General features: G+C 48.7%; 1 protein-coding gene across 1 annotated transcript in view; it reads left to right on the top strand.

Moving 5' to 3' along the window:
• The window catches only part of RAB31 (RAB31, member RAS oncogene family), a 629,885-nt gene that overhangs the window by 469,247 nt on the left and 137,112 nt on the right, over window positions 1-23,526 (top strand). Inside the window, exons 4-5 of the mRNA XM_069613379.1 lie at window positions 1,770-1,841; window positions 17,339-17,445. Of these exons, the coding sequence (XP_069469480.1) occupies window positions 1,770-1,841; window positions 17,339-17,445 (179 nt within the window). The remainder of the gene's footprint in view (window positions 1-1,769; window positions 1,842-17,338; window positions 17,446-23,526) is intronic.

The raw sequence follows: 23,526 nt of genomic DNA, 5'->3' as shown, positions 1-23,526 counted from the left end.
GATTGGCAGGCAAATGCATTGAGCGATTTCAGATAATAATTCAACGTGATTTGAGTGAATAAAACTGATTGAAGAGTGCAGTTACTGTAATCATCAATAGAGAGCGCCATGTACCATCAGTTCTTCATTTGTGGTTTATATTCTTTCTCACAGTTCCCATGAATTATAACATATGAATACATTTGTTGCACGCAGAGAAAATGTTTTGCATTTTGTATGTCTCGCATGTCTACAAGCAAGGACAATATTCAAAATATTGCCCATCAGTGTTCCATTGAGAAATGTGCCTGAAACTTCAGAAAAGGCAAACCACCACAAAAATAGTCATAAAGAGGCTTAATGGGGAGACTTAAAAAATTGGGCAACGAAAATGTAATGAAACTCAAAAACACTAAACAGGACTGTTCATGCTCACGTCTTTAAAAGTCTCTCAAAATCCCCAAAGGAATCTCTGGGCCCTCTTCCGGGTCACTCACAGTTTTGGAGTTGAAGTGTCTCCACACTTCTGTCATGATTTCCTACTTTCTTGAAATCTCCTCTGTTTCTTCCTTGGATGATGACACCATCCTGCTCAGTCACATGTCTGCACTTGCCCCCACAAGTTTAGCTATGTTGGAGCTGAAAACTGGGACGGAGTCTCTAAAAGTTTTCTTGCTGCCTTCCTCTCTGAGGGCCCTGGCACTACTGCCCACCATCCCACTTTGACTCGCCTCCTCAAGGTTTCATTGCATGATTGTGCTGAACAGAACCTCTTCCTATCTATCTTGCCTTTATTAACTCTTCTTGTGCTTCAACTGTACTTCATCGACGCTCTGCCACATGCTCATTCCCCACACAGTGGAGTACTCTTGGGGGCAGGGTGGGCAGGGTTTGGATCCCATGATTCTACTTTGTGCTTCATCCTAGCTCTTCTCTGCCATCTTGAGTGTCTGGAACTATCCCATATTTCAATACCTTGACCAGGTTAATCTTAAAGCAAGATGTTCAAAATGCAAGGGCCCTCTTAGGTAGGTATTGGCTTGGTGATTGTGCAAGAGATTCCAAAGGTGCAGCCAAGATCCCTACCATGCCTGGGTCATAAGACAATGGTGGGTCTCTCTCTGGCTTGTCAGTATTATCGTTGTAAGTCTGCACTGCATCAAGAGAGAAATACATTGCTTTACATCAGCAACTGGATGACTTTTTCTATCTTTACTACTGGCCTTGGCAATGACCCCTGCTAAGAGGTAATGCCCCGATCCCTCTTACACCTTCTGATATTGATGTAGAGCACAGCAGTCCACCCCAGTTACAGTTGACATCTGAAACTGTGAGGAGCATTGATGGCTTTTTCCATGTAAGGAGGGGGTGTAATCAATCTCAATGGGGAGCATCCTCCTTGCACACCAACGCAGAATGTTGGTGGATAAAGGTCAAGAGAAGACTTTGTTTCTGGTTTTCTGGTTTTCTCTCCAATATCTACAATGGAATAAATGCAGAGATCCAGAAGCAACATGCAACTGAATTGGCAGAAATTAACCAGTTAGTGTACAGCTTCTTAGAATGGCATGCTGAACCAATATGCCACATACAGTACCCTTGTAAGAAATCTGTGTCACCTTGGGATTTCAAAGCTGTCCAGCCCTGGCTCCTAGTGTGCACTGCTACAGAACTATAACTATAAAACTATAAAACTACAATCAAAATATAAATAATAATAATGCAATAATATATGGAAGTTACTATAAACTTAATGCAGGAATAAAAAATGGATCTTTTGTTTTTAACAGTTCCACTCGTTGGCGCCAATGTATTACCGAGGGTCAGCAGCAGCCGTTATTGTGTATGACATCACCAAAAAGGTAACGTATAAGGAATAGATGTGATAGTAATCACTAGGTCTTACATAAGCAACCCTGCATTTCCAAGCACAATTAATTGTTAATCCATTAATGTGTCAGGTGATGTAACTGAGAAAATGAAGTCTCCCGCCTTCATTCTTGAGTTGTAATGTGTCTTGCGTGTACTTGCCAAAAGGGGCACGAGGCTCCTTCAAATTGGATATACAGCTGTCTTGGTTCTCAAAAAACATACTCACATTTTGCAAATTGTTGTGACCTGTTTGGGCTCACCTCGCTGGAGCTCCAGGGGTCTGGGCCCTGCACACCATGTACATACACACACGAAGATCTGCAACCTTTCTTTATTCCCTCTACAGGTTTCTGGACCCGGGCTCTACCACCCCCACCTCTTCCTCCCCCCTCAACTTGTCCTTGTCTTCCCTCTTCTTCCCTTAAGGTGATTCTCTCCTTACGGAGGGCTGGCCATGTTTTCAGGTCCGAACACCACACATTGCTTATCATCTTTGTAGAGGGTGATCTTTCTTCTGCTGCGTTCTGGAGGCCGTCGTGGGAAATCAACGTGGTCTTGTTCCCTTTAGCATTGTCCTCTTTGGCATCGTTCGCAGCCCTTCAGCCTGTGCGCCCTTTCCTTCAACCCAGCCGCCGCTGGCATTTGTTGTTGCTGATCTCCTCATCTCTCCGTCCTTGGGGGGCAATATCAGTCGTTCTTTGGGTCTTTTCCTATCTCTTCAAACTCTTAGCCCCGTGCCCCATTTATTTGGCAACTCTGCTTAGGTGTTTCTCTTTTCTGTTTCCCTCATCCTTTGCACCGGCGGCCGCCCCCTTCGGGTGCCGCTGTTGTAGGCGATTCTTTTGAAGCTGGGAGATAGGTTTATTTCCCACCCCCCCACAGTGCACATGCTGTGCAGTCGGCGAGTTGTAGTCATGTTGGAGGCTTGTGTCATAGAATTGCCCTGTGCTTTGGTCGTAGTGATAATCCAGGGTTTCATCATAGTCGTAGACTGAGGTGTCAGGGGCTGCTCTTTTGTCACCTGGCATCATGGCAGTTGGAGAGGAGGCAGTCTGTGTTGCAGGACTTGTGCTGGCACCGGCCTGAGGCGTGCTGTTTGGCTGGTTGTGTAGTCGAGGTCAATGGCATCCCTCTAAGCGCCATGGTGGCTGTTAGTGACTTTGGCCCATTAGACTTGCTGGCACCTCTTTTAGACCGATGGTGTCTTTGATACACCTGCCTGTGCTGCACGTGGCCTTCTTGGTAACTGGGGCCTGCTCTTGCCTCTTGCTCCTGCTTGGGGGATCGCTGATCAGCGGCGGTGGCTGTGTTGTCTACGGGGGATGTTGTGGTCCAGTATTCTGCTGGGAGGACCAGGTGTTTGCCTGCACTTTCCCCACAGTCTACTTTCCCCATTTTGTCTGTTATTCTGAGCAGTGCGTGCCCCCTCCTCCCTGCCTGCGGTCCTAGACGCATGCTGCCACCCCACCCGTCCCTTATTCTGTTCGGGTTGCTTGTCCTCGGTGGGTAGAGTGTTACCCCTGGCGGGGAGCACCTGTTGAGGAACTGCGGTCATGATGTGTTCTGCTACTCTGTGTGGTGCTCTGTTCTTCCACGTAATAGTCTTGTTATGACCTTCCCTTGGTGGCATCGTGTTTTGCACTCCGGAGGGGAATTCTTGTCACAGTCAGATTCAGGAGTGCTGCTTCTACAGTCCAGCCTTTTCCCAAAGGTGTATGGGGGACACTTGTTGTCCAGCCCTTCTTCCCCCATTGGCTTGGGCGTGCTGTGGCGTATGCTGATGTGCCTTACTGAACTTTCACGTTCATCCTGATGGGCTTCCATTCTTGTCTTGGACTTTGTCGCTTCAACGTCACTCGGTAATGATGGTACTTTACCAGGCGGGGGTGGCCATGGGTTTGGGTGTCGCCCACAATTTGTCTGCCCACTCAATTGGGCATGCTTGATTGGTAGCTGGTTGTTCCGTGTTTTGGGTGTGCTTGTGCGGAGTCTTGCCCCCTCTCTCTTTTCTTCCATGTGGCGCATTGTCTGTGCTTTCTCTGGCCTGTTGTGTTTGTGGGTGCTCTTGCTTTTACTGCTTTGTTGGTGTGGATGGGCTTCCTTGAAATCTCTTGTCTTGTTGGTCTCCATGGCTTGATAGTGGGAGTCTCTGTGGGTGACTGCCTCATGCCCAGTCTCCGGTCGACTTTCTGCGCAGGCATTGTTGTGTCCTGCTAACTATTGTTCCTGGCCTGTGCTCTGGTTCCTTACTGGTGGCTCACTTTGTTGATTAAACCTCCTGTGCTTGGTGGTTAGCGCCGGGCGCTGCTTCTCTGTGCCAGCTCCAACGCTGCGTTTGTTCTTCCTCACCTCTGTCCACTTCTCCTGCTCGGGTCGGTCTCCTCTTTCACCGGCTCTCTCGCAGGGTTACTCGTCTTCCCCGGCGGCTCACCTTCCCTTATACAGCATCTTTGGGTCCTCCTCACCCTTAGTTACACTCGCCTCCAGCAGTCCTGGTTCTGCCTCGGGCACACGGGTGCCGTCGAACGGCTTGGGGCGTCTTTTTTGACAGCGGCAGGGGCTCTTTCCTCCTCCTTTGTTTGGTACCTCTTCCGGCCCTCGTCTTGGGGATTCTCTTCTGTGGCCCCCTCTTTGGGCAGTCTCTCCTGTGGCCACTCCTTGGGCAGTCTCTCTTGTCACCATTCCGTTCGCCTTCTCAGCCTTCTTATTACCTCAGGGTCCTCAATATCTCCCCCTTCGCATGCAGATTACGTTTCTGCCTCTCTTTCATCTATTGGTCTTACTTCCAATTTCGTTGCTTCCTGCCATATTGTTTCGGAGTGTGGGTGGCTCTTATCGTTGTGTCCTGGTAGGTGTGACGTGTCCCAGCTACAGTCCCTCTCTGCGGTGCACTTTGGTATTTGCACTTTCCTTCTCCTAATCTTTTGAGCCCCACTGGCGTCATAATTGTAGTTTCCTCTACGGGTCTTATCCTTCTGCTGTTCGTTTATTTTCTATCCTTTGGATTATTTGTGTGTGCTCCCTTGATTTCATATTTTTGTTTACTTCACCTTCCTGTGTCGGTTGTGCTTGCGGTGGGCTTACTCCATTTATTTGTCCCGTTGTTTCATGGACTGTGCTTTTGGGGCCAATTGGTGAGCATGTGCTGTTTATGGTGTGCACATGCATGAGTGGTTGTCACCTCCCTTGGTCTGCTGGGCTGTTTGGCATGAGAGTGGTCCCTGCGATGTTCTATGGGCGGAGCACATCCCTGTTGGTTTAGTGGAAGGTGTGTGTCCCAGGGTCGTGGCCTTGGCTGCTCATCTTCCTTTCTTTTTTTCCTCTTTTTTGTTTTTTCTCTAGCTGCGTGTAAAACGCAGCTGCAACTTGTTATGCGCAACCTCCACGTGTCATACGCAGCATGTGCTGGTGCAAGCGTAGTTGGTCACACGTGGGCTGGATGGTACGCGTACTGGCTTGTCTCCTTCGCCTCTGCCCGCTCTTCCCTTGCAGTGGTGTAGCGGGCCTCCTCACCGCTGGGGTGCAAATGTCTCCTTCTCCTGTCCTCTTCCTCACATGCGCTGGTCAGCGTGCTTGGTGCTCGTTCGTTGGCGCTCTGGTGTGGTGTTGCAGAGCCGGTCCCGTCCTCCTCACTTGCGAGCCTCTTCGGTGTGGGTCCTGTGGTGCATCCCTTCTTTCACACAGATTGGGTCTGCCAGCTCACCTTGTTAGCACCCTTTCTGGTCCGGATGCACTCGCTGTCTTGACAGCGATTCCCTCTCTGGTCCATGTTGCTTCTTGGTACCTACACCAGTGATTAGTCCTGGGTTGTTGCACCGAATGGAACGTGGCGGCTCGTCGCCAGTTGTTGTGACCTGCTCAGTTGTTGTGACCTGCTTGGCCTCACCTTGCTGGAGCTCCAGGGGCCTGGGCCCTGCACACCATCTGCAACCTTCATTTATTCCCTCTATAGGTTTCTGGACCCAGGCTCTACCAGCTCCTCCTCTTCCTCCCCTCCATCCACCATTTACCTTCTCCTTGACTTCCCTCTTCTTCCCTTAAGGTGGTTCTCTCCTTAAGGTGGGCTGCCCATGTTTTCAGGTCCCAACACAAATATTGAACTTCTTTGTGTTGCGTCGTAACTAAATAAGATCCAGGTCACAGTAGATGTTCCTACGTTAAAGATATTTAGCTTCATTTTTTTGGCAGAATTGCTGGCAAACATTTTGAGCATTACTGCTACTCTGTCCAGCGAATTTACCACTGTATTATGAGTGATGGTAAAGTGGTGTTAATACCCATTTTAATAGCGGTAATTCTGTTGCAGTAAATCTGCCTATTTTTTGCAAATGAAGTGGAAGACTTCAGTTTGGCAGTGCGGGAAAGTAGCCGTAAAGTGGCAGTAATTTTGTTACTGCCATAAGCCGTATCCACATAACATAGACCAGTTTAGGACATGACAATCTGGATAGTAAATGTATTTATTCATTCAGTATAGGGAAATATGGCTTACGAGGCATACCTCAATAATGCACTTTTAGTTTAAAAATGTAGGCTTTGTTAAGTAGGTCATTCAGTAGAAGAAAGGGAGGGATGTTTGAGGAATGCCCAGGCCAGTTTATGCACTTAAATTAAGAAATTGCTAAATAAAGCAGTACACTGGAGACTTTTCATTCAGAAACTAGAGATGGCCATTTGTCTCTTTTACTCTTCTTTTGCAAGTATAAACGTAAAGAGAAAAAGATGATTAAGCTAGGGCTTAAACGGGGCATGGCTACGTCATCTGGAGGCGATTAGGCGTGTGATCCTGGATACAATGTGTTTCCATTGCCATGGGGTACATTTGATATCGCAATTTAATTAGGATTAAAAAAAAGGCAGGCCAGAAAAAGTGAATTACAGAATGCTTCTTGGCCAATGCTGGCTGTCTCTTGTTTGCATTCTGTAGGCAGCCTTAGATAACGTGATCTGCTTACCGCTTTAAAATCTTTTGCACAGGCTTGTCGCATACTGTAAGAGTCACCCGTGTTAATGCTTATGGATTCCTGGTCTTTGCCACGTGACAGTATCACAAGTAGTAGAATACTGCTCTGCAAAAACACAATCTTATGCTCAGGGGCTTGCATGTAAACTATAATTGTACTGTACCAGTAAATCTGCACAAAGGCCTTGTCAATATTTCTAAATCCATTAGTCATGCCAATTAAGTATTACTGTATTGTAATGTAGAATGTTCAGCATGTATAAAGTCAAGTCTTGGAGTTTCAGAAGCTGGAATCACTGGTGCTCTCATAGAAATTAATTTCAGCTAATACACTTTCTGGCTTAGAAACGATTTACAGTCCCCATCGTATGTAGTTAATACAACACTAAGTCACATGTTGGAGGATAGGGGATGGGTCTAGGATGGAGAAGGTAAATGGTGGATGCCGCAGGCTCCCCAGTCTTGTGTGTAAGGCAAGCCATGCTAACTCTAAAACCCTTGAGCCACACAATACAAGCAAGGAAGACTGATTTGAGAAGAGACAGAGGTTTGAACGTGTTGCTCGTGTGGAGAACCGCAGACCCTGCTTGTGGAGTCTCACATATTTCTCTGTCACGCTAACATGGAAGAGTAACAGATATGTAGCTCAGAAAGAAAAGGCAGTGGTCTGCTCAGGATTTTGCAGAAGCAAAATATGCTGGTTAAATGATTTCAAAATGGCGCGCTCAGCTAGTAGGGCTACATCTGCACTCATCAGAAGAAGCAGTAGTTTGCATAGGTCAAACCCAATCACAAATCACACTCGGGTAGTTACACACACTGGCCCAGTCTCTGTGTCTATAAAAGGGAGATGTTGAAGAAAGGAGGTGTGAGAGTTAGAAGTTTGGAGGTGCCAGTGCAGAATGCAGCATGGTGGTATTGCAAGGATGAGGCAGAGAAGGGAAACAAGGAGTGGAGGAGACAGAGAGAAAATAGCAAGACGAGAGGAGGAGGTGAAGGAGAAAAAGAGACAGATAAGTTGGTGCATAGAGAAATGCGAAGAGAAGGTGGAGATAAGAGGGAAGAAGAGAAGGGGTGGAGAATGACGGGAGGAAGGAGGAAGTATGTTGGAGAAGAAAGAAGGTGGAAAGAGAAGAGCAGGAGAAGGGAACGAGAAGTAGAGAGTGTGGCAGAACACAGAAGAGAAGAGCGTATGGCAGTACAGTGAGGAGTGGGACTCTTAAGAGGAGAGCAGATGGGGACAAGATAAAGTGAAGTCGAAGAGGTGAAAGGGAAGAAGTTATACAAACCAGGAAAGGAGGCGCATGGTAGAGATCATAGAGGATGGGAAGGGAGACAGGACATGATTACACAGGTGGAAGGAGTAAGAGAGAGGTAGCATAAGGCAGTTCCCAGCGCACCTTTTCTTAGGAAGATCATACTATGGTGCATGGTCTTAAGACAACAACCAAAGACCCTACTGGCTAGACAAGGAAGATTGCTTACCACCATTGGGAGGGTGAAGCCTTATAACCGCTGAAATGTTTGTATATTTACAACTGCCTCAAGCCAGATCCGGTCAGAAGACCCAATGGTGCTGGGCAGGTGGGAAAGTCTAGAAGGACAGTGCCATACCCTAACACTATCAAGAATTACCAATAAATATTGTGCGAAGTGCTAGGAAGAATTGTGGGACACTATACATTCCAAACACTAGGCCTCATCATGAGTTGGGCGGTATCCCAGCAGTAAATCTGCTGGAATACCGTCCAACTGAATTACCATTTCCGCCATTTGGTCCGTTGGAATTACTGCCAGATTACAAGCGGTGGTGGCGGTTTAAGTCCCCATTTATTTTGAGTCCATTGGCCTCAATGGTCTTTTCTGGCAGAATATCCCTGGCGGAATTTCCGCCGCTGTCATTCTGCCAATTTTTCAACGATGAGTGGGAGAATTTACCTCCAGGATTTTCCTTGAGGTAAATCCTCCACTCCAGGCCTAACCTCATAATTTGATGTAGTAAACTTGGCGGTAACAGAGGTACACCAATTTTACCACATACCGCCATACTCGTAATGAGGCCCATATGAGCGACTGTTTGCCACCAAGAAGGCAGGACCATACTGCTGAGAGAGAGGGAAGGACCACAGTCCTGAAGAAAGGCTGATTATTTTGGGAAACCATGGTCCCCATTTTATAGGTGCAGTCAAACCGCTAATCCTTGTTTGCTTTCTCTTTGGTACAAACATACCAGGATAAGGTGAACTTATTATGGTATTGAGTCAGAACTGGTGAGTGTTCTGGACGTCCACCCATTACAAAGGCACAAGGCTGCTAAGCCTTTTTATTATTTTAACGAGACACATTCCCGGGATCCAGCCATCCAAACAGACGACCTAACCAATGTAAGGCTCTATACATACCAGTATTATGGCAGGCCAATCACACTGCGAAAGAACAAAGAGCCTTTAGGTATATCTATAAAAGGTCATACGAGTAAGGTAGAAGAGGTGGAAGTTATGGAAGTGGCAGGTGTGGGGAGAAAAGAATGTTCGAGAAGGGAACTGTTTCATTGAAGCTGTGGAGGGAGAAACCAGTACAGTCCAAGGAAAGAAAGAGTGGGCCTTGAACCTTGGAGCTGCCACTGGGCTGGGAACAGTCTTAAGGTGGTTGAAGGTAAGGACCACAGTTCTGTGAAACAAGCCCAGAGACTGTCTGAGGAATTAGACACTCTACAGGATCCTTACAAGAGCTACAAGGCATGCTGGTGCAAAAGTATCGACTCCCTTGCTAGCAGTGGGAAGCACACTACACCCATTATGAATAAGGGCACCATAACTCATATAGTGTAGAAAGGGGTGAGAGGTCCCCAATTGTGGGAAAGGTGAGAAGGGCACCTTATCCTTCAGTAATAGGAAGGGCAGTATTTCCCTTAAAATGAACTCTATAGCCTGGGCATCTGGGGGAAATGAACCAGGCAAGAACACCCTGTGCGGACTGCAAATAGTGAGCGGGGTGCTATTGCCCTATGAATAAGACCTGTGACAAAGAAGGAGCTGGACATTATAGCCCTTACACTGTAAGATGAGACAAGAAGCAGCTGGGAGCTATATACCTGTGACTGTGTTCTATTTAGATAAGCTGGGGAAGACCATTATTCCTGTGAAAAGAAATCCCCAGGCACTTTATTTACCCCATCTTCTTACTGTTAATTCAGAACAGTCCCAAAGAGGCAATCCCTGTTTTGTGTAGGTAAACCTCAGTCACCATGAGAGTTTATCCCCATCCTGACAAACCTAATTACATTCTTAAAAAATGTTCTTTAGTGGCATGTTCTTTGATAGATCTGCCACACCTTGACACAGCTGGTCACCTCTCCGTCACTCAGATTCACTGCTTAGCTTTCATGGCACAGTCCTAGTTTATGTGGTCTCCTACCTGGGTGATCACTGCTTTCTCCAGCATGGGGTCTGGCATGGATTCACATGCTCATGAATATTCCCCGTCAGGCTGGGAATCCTCGGTAAAGAAAAAATCAGTATCAGTTTTGTTTCTGATCTGTCTTTCTCAATAGTAACCAATCACTGGTCTCTGGGTCATACTGCCCCTAGCCAATGACTGCCCTCTCCATAAGCCCCGCCTCTGGCTGCCATCTTCAGATTTTTACCGCACGCTCAAGTGTTGGGAGTCCTCGTGCTTAGCTCTCGAGCTTTTGCTGTGTTTTCGCGCTTTTTCAAAGAGAATTTCTCATTTTTCGGTCAAATAGAGCCTCAAGCTCCACCGTCTCTACATCCGATTTACGGGGATCCGTGTCGGATTTTTGTATGCCCCTCAAGGGTGAAGATTTTGTCGAGTTACGCTTCTTGGAGGATTCCAGAAGTTTCTGCGGCCTACCCGAACATGGCCCAGGAGAAAAGAAGCTCGACGCCCTTCAGGGTCTGTTCAGGGTCTGCCCTGGATGCCAGCTACAGAATGTGTTCAAGGAGGACGAGCATTCGAAATGTCTCTACTGCCTTCATGAGGACAAAACGCACGTGGAGAAGGACTGTGGGTTTTGCAGGAACATGTCAGAACGGACCTTCAGGGACCGATACCTTCGTCTCTCCAACTGGCTGGAAGGAAGGAGTGCGTCATGTGAGAAGAAGAAGAAGTCTGAGCGGTCTTCTAAGTCCTGTGAGGGCGCCCGGGCGACGGGGGCCGAACAGTAGGCAAAGCACTGCGAGTCCGCGGGCACCGGGAGCGCCGAACGGTCGGGCTCTTCGGCTGCCAGTCAGGGCGCGCCTTCCCCGGCACCATCAACCACGAGTCAACGCTCTGGTTCGGGGAAGAGGAAATCCGAGAACCCGGGTAAGCCTCTGGAGAGGCAGCGGTCGATCTCGAAGGATTCATCCGAGGGGGAGCGAGGCGGTGAACCTCCCCCCAAGGTGAAGGCATCAAACACACCGAAGGCGGTGAAGGCATTGATTCACCCGGCCAAGGCCTCTATCGAGGGAGTCGCAGCGGCCCTGGCGCAGCCTCTGGAGGCTACACCAGTGGAGGCGACGTCGGGGCCCAGAGTCTCCCTGCCTTCGCAGAGGGAAGCCCCTTTCAGACCTATCGAAAAGATCCCCGTGATGACCCCGGCGGAAAAAGAGGGGGGGCAGTGGCCATTGTGGACACAACATCTGAGGAGGAGTTGGCAGAAGTCCTAGAGGGCCTCGACGAGGGCGTCGAGGAGGCCAATCCCCACGAGAGGGATCCTGACGAGGGTGACGATGAAAGTGACGGCGGCACTGGCGAGGGTCCTAGTCAGCTGTCGCTCCCGTCTCTTCCGGAGCCGCAGGATAACTCAGTGGCCATTTTGTTGGTGATACAATCCTTATGTTCAGAGATAAGGACGAGATTGCCCTTACCACCGACAGAGGACCCGGTACCAGGTCCGGCGGAGGAACCAGAGCCGGTCCCGGTGGGAAGCCCCCCGAACGAGAGAAGACAGATCCACCCAACCCCACTTTCTCAGCCCTCGCGGCCTGCTCAGCCTTTACCCACGTCCCCCGTCCCTGGGGATGACACGGGAACAGACACGGCCACGACGGGTACCTACGACGACGGCGGTGACGACGGGACGGAGCTCCCGTCACCAGCCCGGGCCTCCCCGTCCGATGAGATCGGATCTTTCCACGCAATGATCGCCAGGGCATCCGAGCTTTTTCAGCTCTGCCCCGAGGAGAAGAAGAAGGAAGGTTTCCTTTACCAATGGCGCGAGGCCAGGAGGAAGTCAGTCCTCGCTGTGCCTCTGCTGGATGACATCTGGGACGAGGGTCTCACCCTTCTCAAGAACCCTTCTATGACGCCTGCCAAGAAGGATCGGTATGAGAAGAAGTACCGGGTCCCCGACGCGGCCCCTCTGTGCCTTAGGGCACAACCTACCCCAGACTCAGTCGTCTCAGCAGCGGCCAAGAAGAAACCGGGTGGGGCGTCGGTCTCAACGTCAACTTCCCTGCCGGACGGCGAAGGGAAGAAGCTGGACGCAATGGGACGACAAGTTATCTCGTAGGTGGCAACAACGATTCAGGCAGCCAACGCCCTTGCAATCGTGGCCCGCTACAACAGTGAGTTATGGTTCAAGATCGCCCCCTGTTGGACTTCCTACCGGATGACAAGAGGGCCGAGGCCCTGGAGATCTTGCAAGAAGGCGAAGTGGTGTCGGACCACGCCATTACGGTGGCAACAGACATTGCCGACAACGGTTTCCGCCAGCTAGGCAACAGCGTTTGCCTTAGACGACGAGGTTGGCTCAAGGCGACGGATTTCCGCCAGGATGTGCAAGCCAAGGTGCTGGACATGCCGTTCGATGGGAACAACCTGTTTGGGAAAACGGTGGATGAGTCCCTCCAAGCCATCAAGGTGGACACAGAGACTGCTAGGGCCCTAGGTGTCCTCCGGCAACAAAGGCCGTCCTTTTGGAGTGCTGGAGGCAAGCAGAGTGCCTCCAAGGGATTCGGCGGTGGCTCCTCTACGTACCGCCAAGCGGCCCGCTCCTCGTCGCAGGAAGCCTATAGAGAACGAGGCAAGTCAGGGGGACCCTGCCGTCGTCGCCAGGGAGGCGAAGGCGGCAGGGCGTCCGCCAAGCAAGATTGAACTGACAGCGGGGTCGGGCCCCCACCGAAGCACCCTGGTGGGAGGCCGGCTGGCGAAGTTCGTCAGCATGTGGGAGTCCACCTCCACCCGCAGTTGGGTGCTGGACACCCTGGCCGGGGGCACGCCCTCAAATTTCTAAAAAAGTGCCCCCGCATTCCACCCGTGGTCGCGTCCCTCAACTACTCTTGGAGGTGAGGGCGTTGCTCAGAAAAGGTGCCATCGAGCTTATCCCGTAGAGGCTCCGGGGCTCCGGAGTATACTCAAGGTACTTCCTAGTAAAAAAGAAGACAGGAGGATGGCGCCCCATCCTGGACCTGCGACGGCTGAACAAATACATCAAGGCACAGACATTCCGGATGGTCACCCTCCAGCACGTGCTGGGACAGCTGGAGGAGGGCGATTTCCTGTCGTCGTTGGATTTGGAGGATGCGTACTTCCACATCCCCATTCTGAAAGGTCACTGAATGTTCCTCAGGTTCGTGGTCCAAGGACGGCACTACCAGTTCAAGGCCCTCCCGTTCAGATTGAAGTCAGCACCCAGGGTGTTCACCAAGTGCCTCGCACCGGTGGCGGCACGGCTGCGCCTGCAGGGGATCCACGTCTACCCCTGCCTGGACGACTGGCTCGTCCGAGCAGGGACAAGAGAGCCCGCCGTGGATCACACAGCGAAGACCGTCCAGCTGCTCTTGGACCTGGGATTCTCCATCAACTTTCCCAAATCCCACCTGGTCCCGTCACAAGTCGCACTGTTTCTGGGAGCAAAGCTCGACACAGTGGCGCGCCTGGCCTCACTGTCGGAAGAAAGGACGAAGGCCATCCTGGGCAAGGTGCAGCGCCTGCTGGCCACAGACGTGGCCAGGGTGAGGTCCATCAAGTCCCTCCTCGGGATGATGTCCTCCTGCATATATCTCGTGCGCCTGTGCAGGCTTCGGATGCGCCCTCTGCAAGAGTTCCTCAACTCCCGCTGGATCCAAGCGACGGGTAGCTTCGAGGACAGGATCTCGCTCAACGAGAATTTCCGACGAGCGATCCGGTGGTGGGGCACCCACGCTCATCTGGCGGCGGGCACAGACTTTCAGACCCCATCCCACCAGATTACAGTGACGACAGATGCCTCCCTGGAAGGGTGGGGAGCGCACACCGAAGAACTTCACGCGAGAGGCCTCTGGCTCCCGGAGGAGAAGACGCTCCACATCAACATCCTGGAGCTCCGTGCAGTGTTCTGGGCCCTCAGGTCCTTTCTCCCGTCCCTCAAGGGCAAGGTGGTGAGAATCTTCACCGACAACACCACCACGATGTTCTAGATCCGGAAGCAGGGAGGAACCAGATCCCCAGCCCTCTCCAAGGAAGCCCAGGATCTGTGGCATTGGGCCGTCGCCCAAGGGATGTTTCTGGTGCCCTTTCATCTGGCAGGGATAAAAAACACTATTGCTGACTCACTCAGCAGGGAGCTGCGCTCGTGCCACGAGTGGAAACTACGTCAGGATCAAGTGGATCGAATCTTCCGACGAGGGGGAAAACCCCAGATCGACCTGTTCGCGACAGCGACGAACTCCAAGTGCCAGAGGTTCGCCAGCAGGTTCCTCGAGCCGAGGAGCATGGGCGATGCTTTCTCGTTCCCCTGGGAAGGCCTGTTCCTTTATGCATTCCCTCGGTTGCCGTTGCTGCTCCGACTCGTCAAGCAGCTGAAGAGGTCCCGGTGCAGGATGATCCTGGTCGCACCGGCGTGGCCGAGGCAGATCTGGTTCCCGGACCTTCTAGACTTTTCAGCGTCCCCACCAGTCAAGCAGCTGGCGGATGCGGATCTTCTCTCCAGAGAAGGAGGCGCCATACTTCATCACGACCCGGAGACGCTGAACTTGCAGGCCTGGCTCCTGCAGCGCTAGAGTTTGGAGGGTACCATATCCCGGCTGACTGCAGAGAGGTCCTTGCAAAAGCCAGGGTGTCCTCAACTCTCAAGTGCTACGGACATAAGTGGAAGAGGTTATCTGTCTGGTGCCGTGCACAGAAGATTAACCCTCTACGGATTACGTCCCCTCACGTGCTGCCGTACCTACTGTCGCTGGCCAAGGCGGGACTGGCTCACGCCTCCATCAAGATGCATCTGGCTGCGATCTCCCGGTACACCAGAACCACAGGACGGGCGTCCTTGTGGTCCCATCGCCTGGTGAAGGAATTTATGAAGGGACTGTTCCGATCGTTCCCGCCGGTGAAGGCCCCTGCCCCGGCGTGGGAACTCAACCTGGTGCTGACCAGGCTCATGGGGGCGCCATTCGACCCCCTGCATTCGGCGCTGCTGAAATTCCTGTCGTGGAAGACTGCGTTTCTTGTGGCCATCACCTCCGCACGGCGAGTGGGAGAAATCCAGGCCCTATCCTGCAAGCCTCCATGCTTGACTTTTCACGACACGAGGGTGGTGCTGAGGATGCACCCCTCGTTTATGCCCAAGGTGCTGTCAGACTTCCACCTCAACGAGCCCTTGGTGCTACCTGTTTTCTTCCCGTCGCCTTCGTCTCCGGCCGAGAGGACTTTGCACTCGCTGGATGTGGCTAGAGCGCTGAAGTTCTACGTGGACCGAACGAAGAGTTTTCGGAAGACATCACAGCTGTTTGTGAACTTTGGACCTGTGAACCAAGGGAAGGGTCTCTCGAAGGCTTCCATTTCCAGATGGCTCTACGGCTGCATCATGCATTGTCATCGGTTGGCAAACCGACCGTTGCCCGGCCGTCCGAGAGCCCATTCTACCAGGGCGATAGCTGCTACCACAGTGTTCTTGTCTGGTGTGCCCCTGCTGGACATCTGAAGGGTTGCTACGTGGAGGTCGACGCACACCTTCACGAGATTCTACTGCGTCGACTGGGATTCCAGGGAGGAGTCCAGAGTCGGCCAGGCAGTGCTGCGCAACCTGTTCGCTTAAGGTGAGCCTGGTGGGGAGGTGAGAGATGCTTAATGTTGAGTTTTATGCAATGCTTAATGTTTAGCCTTGCCACCTCCCGTGGTTGTGCATGTGTACTGCTATGTATTCTTATATTCATGAGCATGTGAATCCATGCCAGACCCCATGCTGGAGAAGGAACAAGTTACTTACCTGTAACTGTTGTTCTCCAGCATGGGTCTGGCATGGATTCACATGCAAACCCTCTCTCCTGCTCCTCTACGGCTCTTCACTTGGTCATACTGCCACTTTGCGTGCTACCAAATCTGAAAATGGTTGCCAGAGGCGGGTCTTAGGGAGAGGGCAGTCATTGGCTGGGGGCCTTATGACCCAGAAACCAGTCATTGGTTACTACTGAGAAAGACAGATCAGAAACAAAACTGAAACTGATTTTTTCTTTACCGAGGATTCCCAGCCTGACGACGGGGAATATTCATGAGCATGTGAATCCATGCCAGACCCATGCTGGAGAACAACAGTTACAGGTAAGTAACTTGTTCCTTTCTGTCTATTGGAACTGTGGGACCACAACCGCCACCCGTTTGTAATAGGGATCCCGCAAGAATCTGTCCTCTGCCCCTCCTCTTCACTTTACATTTGGTCTTTCATTTGGCCTTCAGTGCCACACAGGTTGTCCCCTTGTCTCTATCATTCTCCCTGATCCCCTTACCCCATCCCATGGGCTTGCAAGCCATCAATATGCCTCCTCTCCATCCTTTTTGTGAGGTAATAAAAGAAACTTGATTATCTTCAACTTTGCAACGTATGTTAATGTAAAAGGCAGGGCCTGGGATAACCTGTCCAGTTTAAACTCATATATTAGCAAACCATAAATTAATGTTCCTCCAAATAAATGTTTTTTAAATTGTACAGAGTCCCTTAACCTGCCTAGACCACAACATTTAATTGCACTGCAAAATCTGAAGAGAGGCCGTTTTATTTCATTAAACAGTAAAAGATAAAGCTGTTGTCAAGTTGTGGGTTTTAGACAGAGGTTTCAACTGATTTTTTTTAATTTTGTTAGAACAAAATGTATTGGCTGAAATTCACCGCCAGAGGCATCTCTCACCTTACATGGCAAAAAGAAATCTCAGGCATGAGGAGATGGCTGGCCTCTAATCATTAATGGGAGAAAGGAAACACCCTAGATATAAGATACTTTAGCATTCATATCCCATGCATGAATGTTATTGTACTCAAGGTCCAACTAAATACAGAAATACTTTGAAGTACTTTTTTTCTTAAACACTATTTCATGTAAACGATCCAAGCCTACTGTGGAAATAAGCCAAGTACTCACAATCCTGTGATTTTTTTATTCCCCCACTACTTGCTTGCCTCTTCTAAATTTAACCCATTTGCACTAACTACTTTACAAATGGTATTTCAGTAGAGAATAGTGTCATCAGTCAAATATTCTGTCAACAAATGAGATTAGACTAATGTGTTGGAGCTTGTAAAAAAAAAATAAATCTCTGTATTTTGTCCAGGATTCTTTCCATACGTTGAAGAAATGGGTAAAGGAATTAAAAGAACACGGCCCTGAAAACATTGTCATGGCGATTGCAGGCAACAAGTGTGATCTGTCAGACACGAGGTAAGTTATTGTTTTCATTGCCCAATTTAGTCTCTATTTGTCTCTTCCTGGTTTATTTTGCAATTGCATATTAAGTAAAACATTGTTATTTGAACTGCGTCCACTACCACTGCATTGGTCTCCCGTAGCCATGCTTTGTCCTAGGCTCCATCACCAACGCCTTGAGGTTGAGATGTGTGCCTGTTGAAGAAATACGTGACTGTATAAATAATAGCTGGAGATTAAGTGAATAATATCAGTGTGCCATGAAGATGGAAAAAGAAGTGTGTTTTTCTTTTGCCTGTGTTGTGTGCAGACCTCCTGACATCCAAACAAAGAAAAAATACGACCCTCTAGGGAAAAATGCTCAGAACACCTTTTGCGAGGATAACAAAGTTTTTGTTCCAAACTGAAAAATACATGTCACCAGGGGTATTCAAACCCTACTGCCACGGAGTGCATTGGATAATTCAAAGCAAAGAGAGCATTTTCAAAGAACAGCAGCGTCACTCATGTTGCGAACAAAATACAGTATCCTCTCCTCATTCTCATTGGCAGGGCCCCTATGTACATAATGTTGGCCCCTTATCGACCATTAGATGATTGGTTGCAGCTACTTGTGTCGATCCTCTTCCACATGCTCCTTGGCCTTGTTGGCTTTACACCCTAGAAACACAATTGGTTCATTTAGATGGAAAAGACTCCTCTCCTCACATATCAACCACTTGATGCACACCTGGTAATTAGACACAAGCTCAGTGGATACTCTCAAGTACAAGACAGCTTCTCTGAAACACGAGGAGCCTTGTTTTGATCCCAGACACTCTGGCACCCCCACTATGCCTCCCCATCGTTGATCTAAATTTTCTGCCCTCACCCCGTGCACCTCGCAGTACACATAACAGGGCATTCTGTTTGCGCTCCCCCCTTGGCATCTGCCCTTTCCCTGGGGTGCCTGTTGTGGACACACTAATCAATCGGGTCACTGAGGGATTTAGTAGTTTGGATCATGGGCATCTGGTAGTTCAAACAGAATGACTGTGGGTCTGGGGACATGGGTGCTCTCAATCTAGAATACATATTTTGGCAGCTCCAGATCTCTGCCCTGCCTTTCATGAGATTGTCCTTCAGGGACAGGAGATGCCCTACCCGCGCTTCGCTGTTCACATTCCATTCAGATTACATGGGCCTACAGTGGAAAACACTAAAGGGTTAGGTCTTACTTGATAAAAATGACCTTCTAGCCTACCGCCTGAGATGGGAGTGGGAATGGGAGAGTGTATTCCCGCTAAAGCCTATGTGTATCGTGCTCTGGTGCGGGGTCCTGGCCACTCTGGGCCTAACTTCTTAAATGGTGGCGGTTCAGTATACTTTCGCCGCATGGGAAGCCTAATGTCTACACACTCCACACTTCCTACAAACCTCTACACACTATTGTCCCTGTTTTACACCTTCCCCTCCCCCTTGCAACCTCATGCCACTAGGTGCATGCACTACTAATGTATTGCTCTCAATCAGAACCGCTTGCTGGTAGAAGGGAGCTGGGCATGCATCCCAACATTCCCCCCTTTAGTTAATCCTACATTAACTAGCTTTGCTGCCATTCTTTGTGCTTCCTCATACCTACAAGTCCCTTCCTTTGGCACCCAAGCTTGACATACATCACGAAAACATTCTCCTACCTGCGCATACTGTTCAGGGGTATATATAAGGTAAATACATCCTCCATCACCTGACCTTCACCATGCAGGGTTTGTTAGGATCGTCTGTTTGGGCCTGCCAATATTTTGTACCACGAGGAGCGCTATTTACCACAGTTATAACCATCATCATTTCACTATTGGAAAGGGTCATTGTGCAGCATCGAAGGATCATCTGGCAAGTGCAGAACATCACTAAGAGGAGCACTATAATGTCGACCAATATATTCACCAGTGCTCCCATCCAGAATGGCACCCATGAGAGCGTGTTATTGAACTAATTGTCTGAGACAGTTCCACCCACAGTTTGCATATTCGTCTTCAGCTTCTGCAGGGATCCTATGATATGCGCCAAGGACCCATTTTCTGCATCATTTGGGGGTATGTAGGTGCAACATAATAGTCCTGTTGTCCTGCAACCACCATCCCCCTTCCATGGCTGTAAGCATGTCCAGGAGGTAGCGGTTCTGGAGTGTCATCAACCTAATCACCCTCATTTCACTCTTAATTCACTCTGCCGCCTGTAATCCTGGTAACAATATTGACGCGAAGAAGACCTCAGCTTTGTTTTACAGTCGATACATGAGTGCTGCAGTGCCTTTTTTGAGATCTGGAATATACAGTGTCTAGTTACACTTATTATTATTCCCTACAGGAACAGTCCCGACTCCTTCAAAGCACACCTGGTATTCGTCTTGCATTTGCACCTTCACTGGAACTTCTTTTGCCTCGATCCATGTTGTTTCAGAAACATGTGCCGTCCACATGTCACAGCACAAGTTGTTAACTTCCCATATCACTTCTTCGTCGAACCAAGACAGACTCCCAGCAGTGCAGCTGACAATGGCTCCTTTCCATTGGTTAGATACTAACAATACACCATTTATCTTTATGAGCGGACGCGGCATACACCACTTGCCTTTAATGTTCTTGGCACACCTTTCACTGTCTTTATCCATCAGCACAAGTCGTATCCCATGCACCTGGAACAAGCTCCCCGCACTCGGCTTAGCACTAGATGGACTAAGCAGTGTGCGTCTAACAATGATGTAACATTTTGGGTGCCCCTGAGGCATGGAAGGTTAAGGAGCAAACCTAACAGCTCCCATTTGCCCTCGCTTTACCCACTGAGCCCATGTCCTTATAGCACATATTACTAAATTCTGGATGGTGCATGTGTTCCATTGTATCTAGACCAAGGCCCCTGTATTCATCATATTTTCTTCTGGTACTGTGACGGCATCATGAAGAAGGACACAGACAACAGATTCAGAATTCAAAACAAATGGTATTATTAATGTAACTGTCAGGATGGAAAAAGGCCTAACTTGGCCTATGCTAAGGTGGGATTTCCCTACTGTAACGGAGGCATGATATCACAAGTATGACACTGACACAAAAGGTACAATTCGTAAAACCTTTATTAAAGTTTCTGGGTTTGGAAAAACTCCTACTATACCTAACTAGGATGGAAGTAGTCTCTACAATCAATATAATAAATAAAACAGTCCTAGTTGAGTCTGTCAAATAAAAATGGCCCATACTAACAAAACCTATTGCCTTCCCTATCTCTTGTGCAAAAAGTGTGTAAAGGAGAATGTTTATACAAAGAAAAATCAGTGTTCAGATATAAAGAATAAATGTGGCTGAGTCAGCACTCCTCCCCACGTTAGACAGAACGGAGTAAGGCGGTCCCCGTAGGCAGGATGACATACTCTGGCTCAGGTTCTTAACACAAAGACAGTTCAAAACGTGCATCATGGCCCGCCTGCCTTCCACGTTAACGTCTCTCTTTCCAGCTTTCAAAACACAGTTCAACAAAATGTTCATGCCGGTCCCCCTCTGTCGGGCTCAGATCTCTTAAAGCAAAGGTTCATGTTGGTCCCACTCAGACCTTTCAAAGTAACATTTTTCAATGTAACATTTTGGGTGCCCCTGAGGCATGAAAGGTTAAGGAGCAAACCTAACAGCTCCCATTTGCCCTCGCTTTACCCACTGAGCCCATGTCCTTATAGCACATATTACTAAATTCTGGATGGTGCATGTCTTCCATTGTATCTAGACCAAGGCCCCTGTATTCATCATATTTTCTTCTGGTACTGTGACGGCATCATGAAGAAGGACACAGACAACAGATTCAGAATTCAAAACAAATGGTATTATTAATGTAACTGTCAGGATGGAAAAAGGCCTAACTTGGCCTATGCTAAGGTGGGATTTCCCTACTGTAACGGAGGCATGATATCACAAGTATGACACTGACACAAAAGGTACAATTCGTAAAACCTTTATTAAAGTTTCTGGGTTTGGAAAAACTCCTACTATACCTAACTAGGATGGAAGTAGTCTCTACAATCAATATAATAAATAAAACAGTCCTAGTTGAGTCTGTCAAATAAAAATGGCCCATACTAACAAAACCTATTGCCTTCCCTATCTCTTGTGCAAAAAGTGTGTAAAGGAGAATGTTTATACAAAGAAAAATCAGTGTTCAGATATAAAGAATAAATGTGGCTGAGTCAGCACTCCTCCCCACGTTAGACAGAACGGAGTAAGGCGGTCCCCGTAGGCAGGATGACATACTCTGGCTCAGGTTCTTAACACAAAGACAGTTCAAAACGTGCATCATGGCCCGCCTGCCTTCCACGTTAACGTCTCTCTTTCCAGCTTTCAAAACACAGTTCAACAAAATGTTCATGCCGGTCCCCCTCTGTCGGGCTCAGATCTCTTAAAGCAAAGGTTCATGTTGGTCCCACTCAGACCTTTCAAAGTAACATTTTTCAATGTAACATTTTGGGTGCCCCTGAGGCATGAAAGGTTAAGGAGCAAACCTAACAGCTCCCATTTGCCCTCGCTTTACCCACTGAGCCCATGTCCTTATAGCACATATTACTAAATTCTGGATGGTGCATGTCTTCCATTGTATCTAGACCAAGGCCCCTGTATTCATCATATTTTCTTCTGGTACTGTGACGGCATCATGAAGAAGGACACAGACAACAGATTCAGAATTCAAAACAAATGGTATTATTAATGTAACTGTCAGGATGGAAAAAGGCCTAACTTGGCCTATGCTAAGGTGGGATTTCCCTACTGTAACGGAGGCATGATATCACAAGTATGACACTGACACAAAAGGTACAATTCGTAAAACCTTTATTAAAGTTTCTGGGTTTGGAAAAACTCCTACTATACCTAACTAGGATGGAAGTAGTCTCTACAATCAATATAATAAATAAAACAGTCCTAGTTGAGTCGGTCAAATAAAAATGGCCCATACTAACAAAACCTATTGCCTTCCCTATCTCTTGTGCAAAAAGTGTGTAAAGGAGAATGTTTATACAAAGAAAAATCAGTGTTCAGATATAAAGAATAAATGTGGCTGAGTCAGCACTCCTCCCCACGTTAGACAGAACAGAGTAAGGCGGTCCCCGTAGGCAGGATGACATACTCTGGCTCAGGTTCTTAACACAAAGACAGTTCAAAACGTGCATCATGGCCCGCCTGCCTTCCACGTTAACGTCTCTCTTTCCAGCTTTCAAAACACAGTTCAACAAAATGTTCATGCCGGTCCCCCTCTGTCAGGCTCAGATCTCTTAAAGCAAAGGTTCATGTTGGTCCCACTCAGACCTTTCAAAGTAAAAGTTCAAAACACTTTGCAGGGGTTCCCTTCCTGAACCTTAATTCACATCCTTTAGGGGTTTGCTTCCCCTAAATGATTACACTTCCGGTCTCCCTCAGTCAGGCTCAGACCGTTTCCTGATTTCGAAGACTTTCAAATGTGCGTGGCTTTTACTACAGACCTCCGTAGGACCTCTTTGACTTTCCCTTTGGCTCACACTCTTGTGCTATTTGCTCCTTTGCTTCTTGGGCTGGGTAGTTCAATGTCATAAGCACCACAGTTCAACGTTCACCTTTTTACTCTCCCCTTTCCTAAGGATAAATTTTGATCACTTTGCTTTTACAGTTAATTCACTTTATCGCTACAAACATTTCACCTTTCACTGAGACTTTTGAGTGGGCTACTTCCTTTCGCATGACCACTCCGTTACTCAGTATCGCTGGTTCCACAGCTATCGTTACTTCAAAGTTCATTCACAGGTCTGCCTTTCTTCGCGTCTCATCCACACCCGTGCAGCCTTCAAGAGTGCGATACAGCGTTGCAAACTCAATCTTTCCTTAACACACACCAGTCTTTCATATCGCTTGCCGACTCACTGGCTGTGTGCATTTTTTTCTTGTCTTTTCAGTTTTTCAATTCACGAGTCAAGTTAGTACCACAGGCTTGGCCTCGCCTCCCCAACTCTGCCGTTCACCCGGAAGGTTCGTTGGCGTCCTTGAAACACAATGCAGCCTTCTTGTTTGGGAGTTGGCCTTCTCCACGTGTCTTTCGCAGCCTTTT

The sequence above is a fragment of the Ambystoma mexicanum genome, chromosome 5p (genome assembly GCF_040938575.1).
Source record: "Ambystoma mexicanum isolate Mex_15411 chromosome 5p, UKY_AmexF1_1, whole genome shotgun sequence".
NCBI classification, from domain to species: Eukaryota; Metazoa; Chordata; class Amphibia; order Caudata; family Ambystomatidae; genus Ambystoma; species Ambystoma mexicanum.
This window is presented reverse-complemented; position numbering and strand designations above follow the sequence as displayed.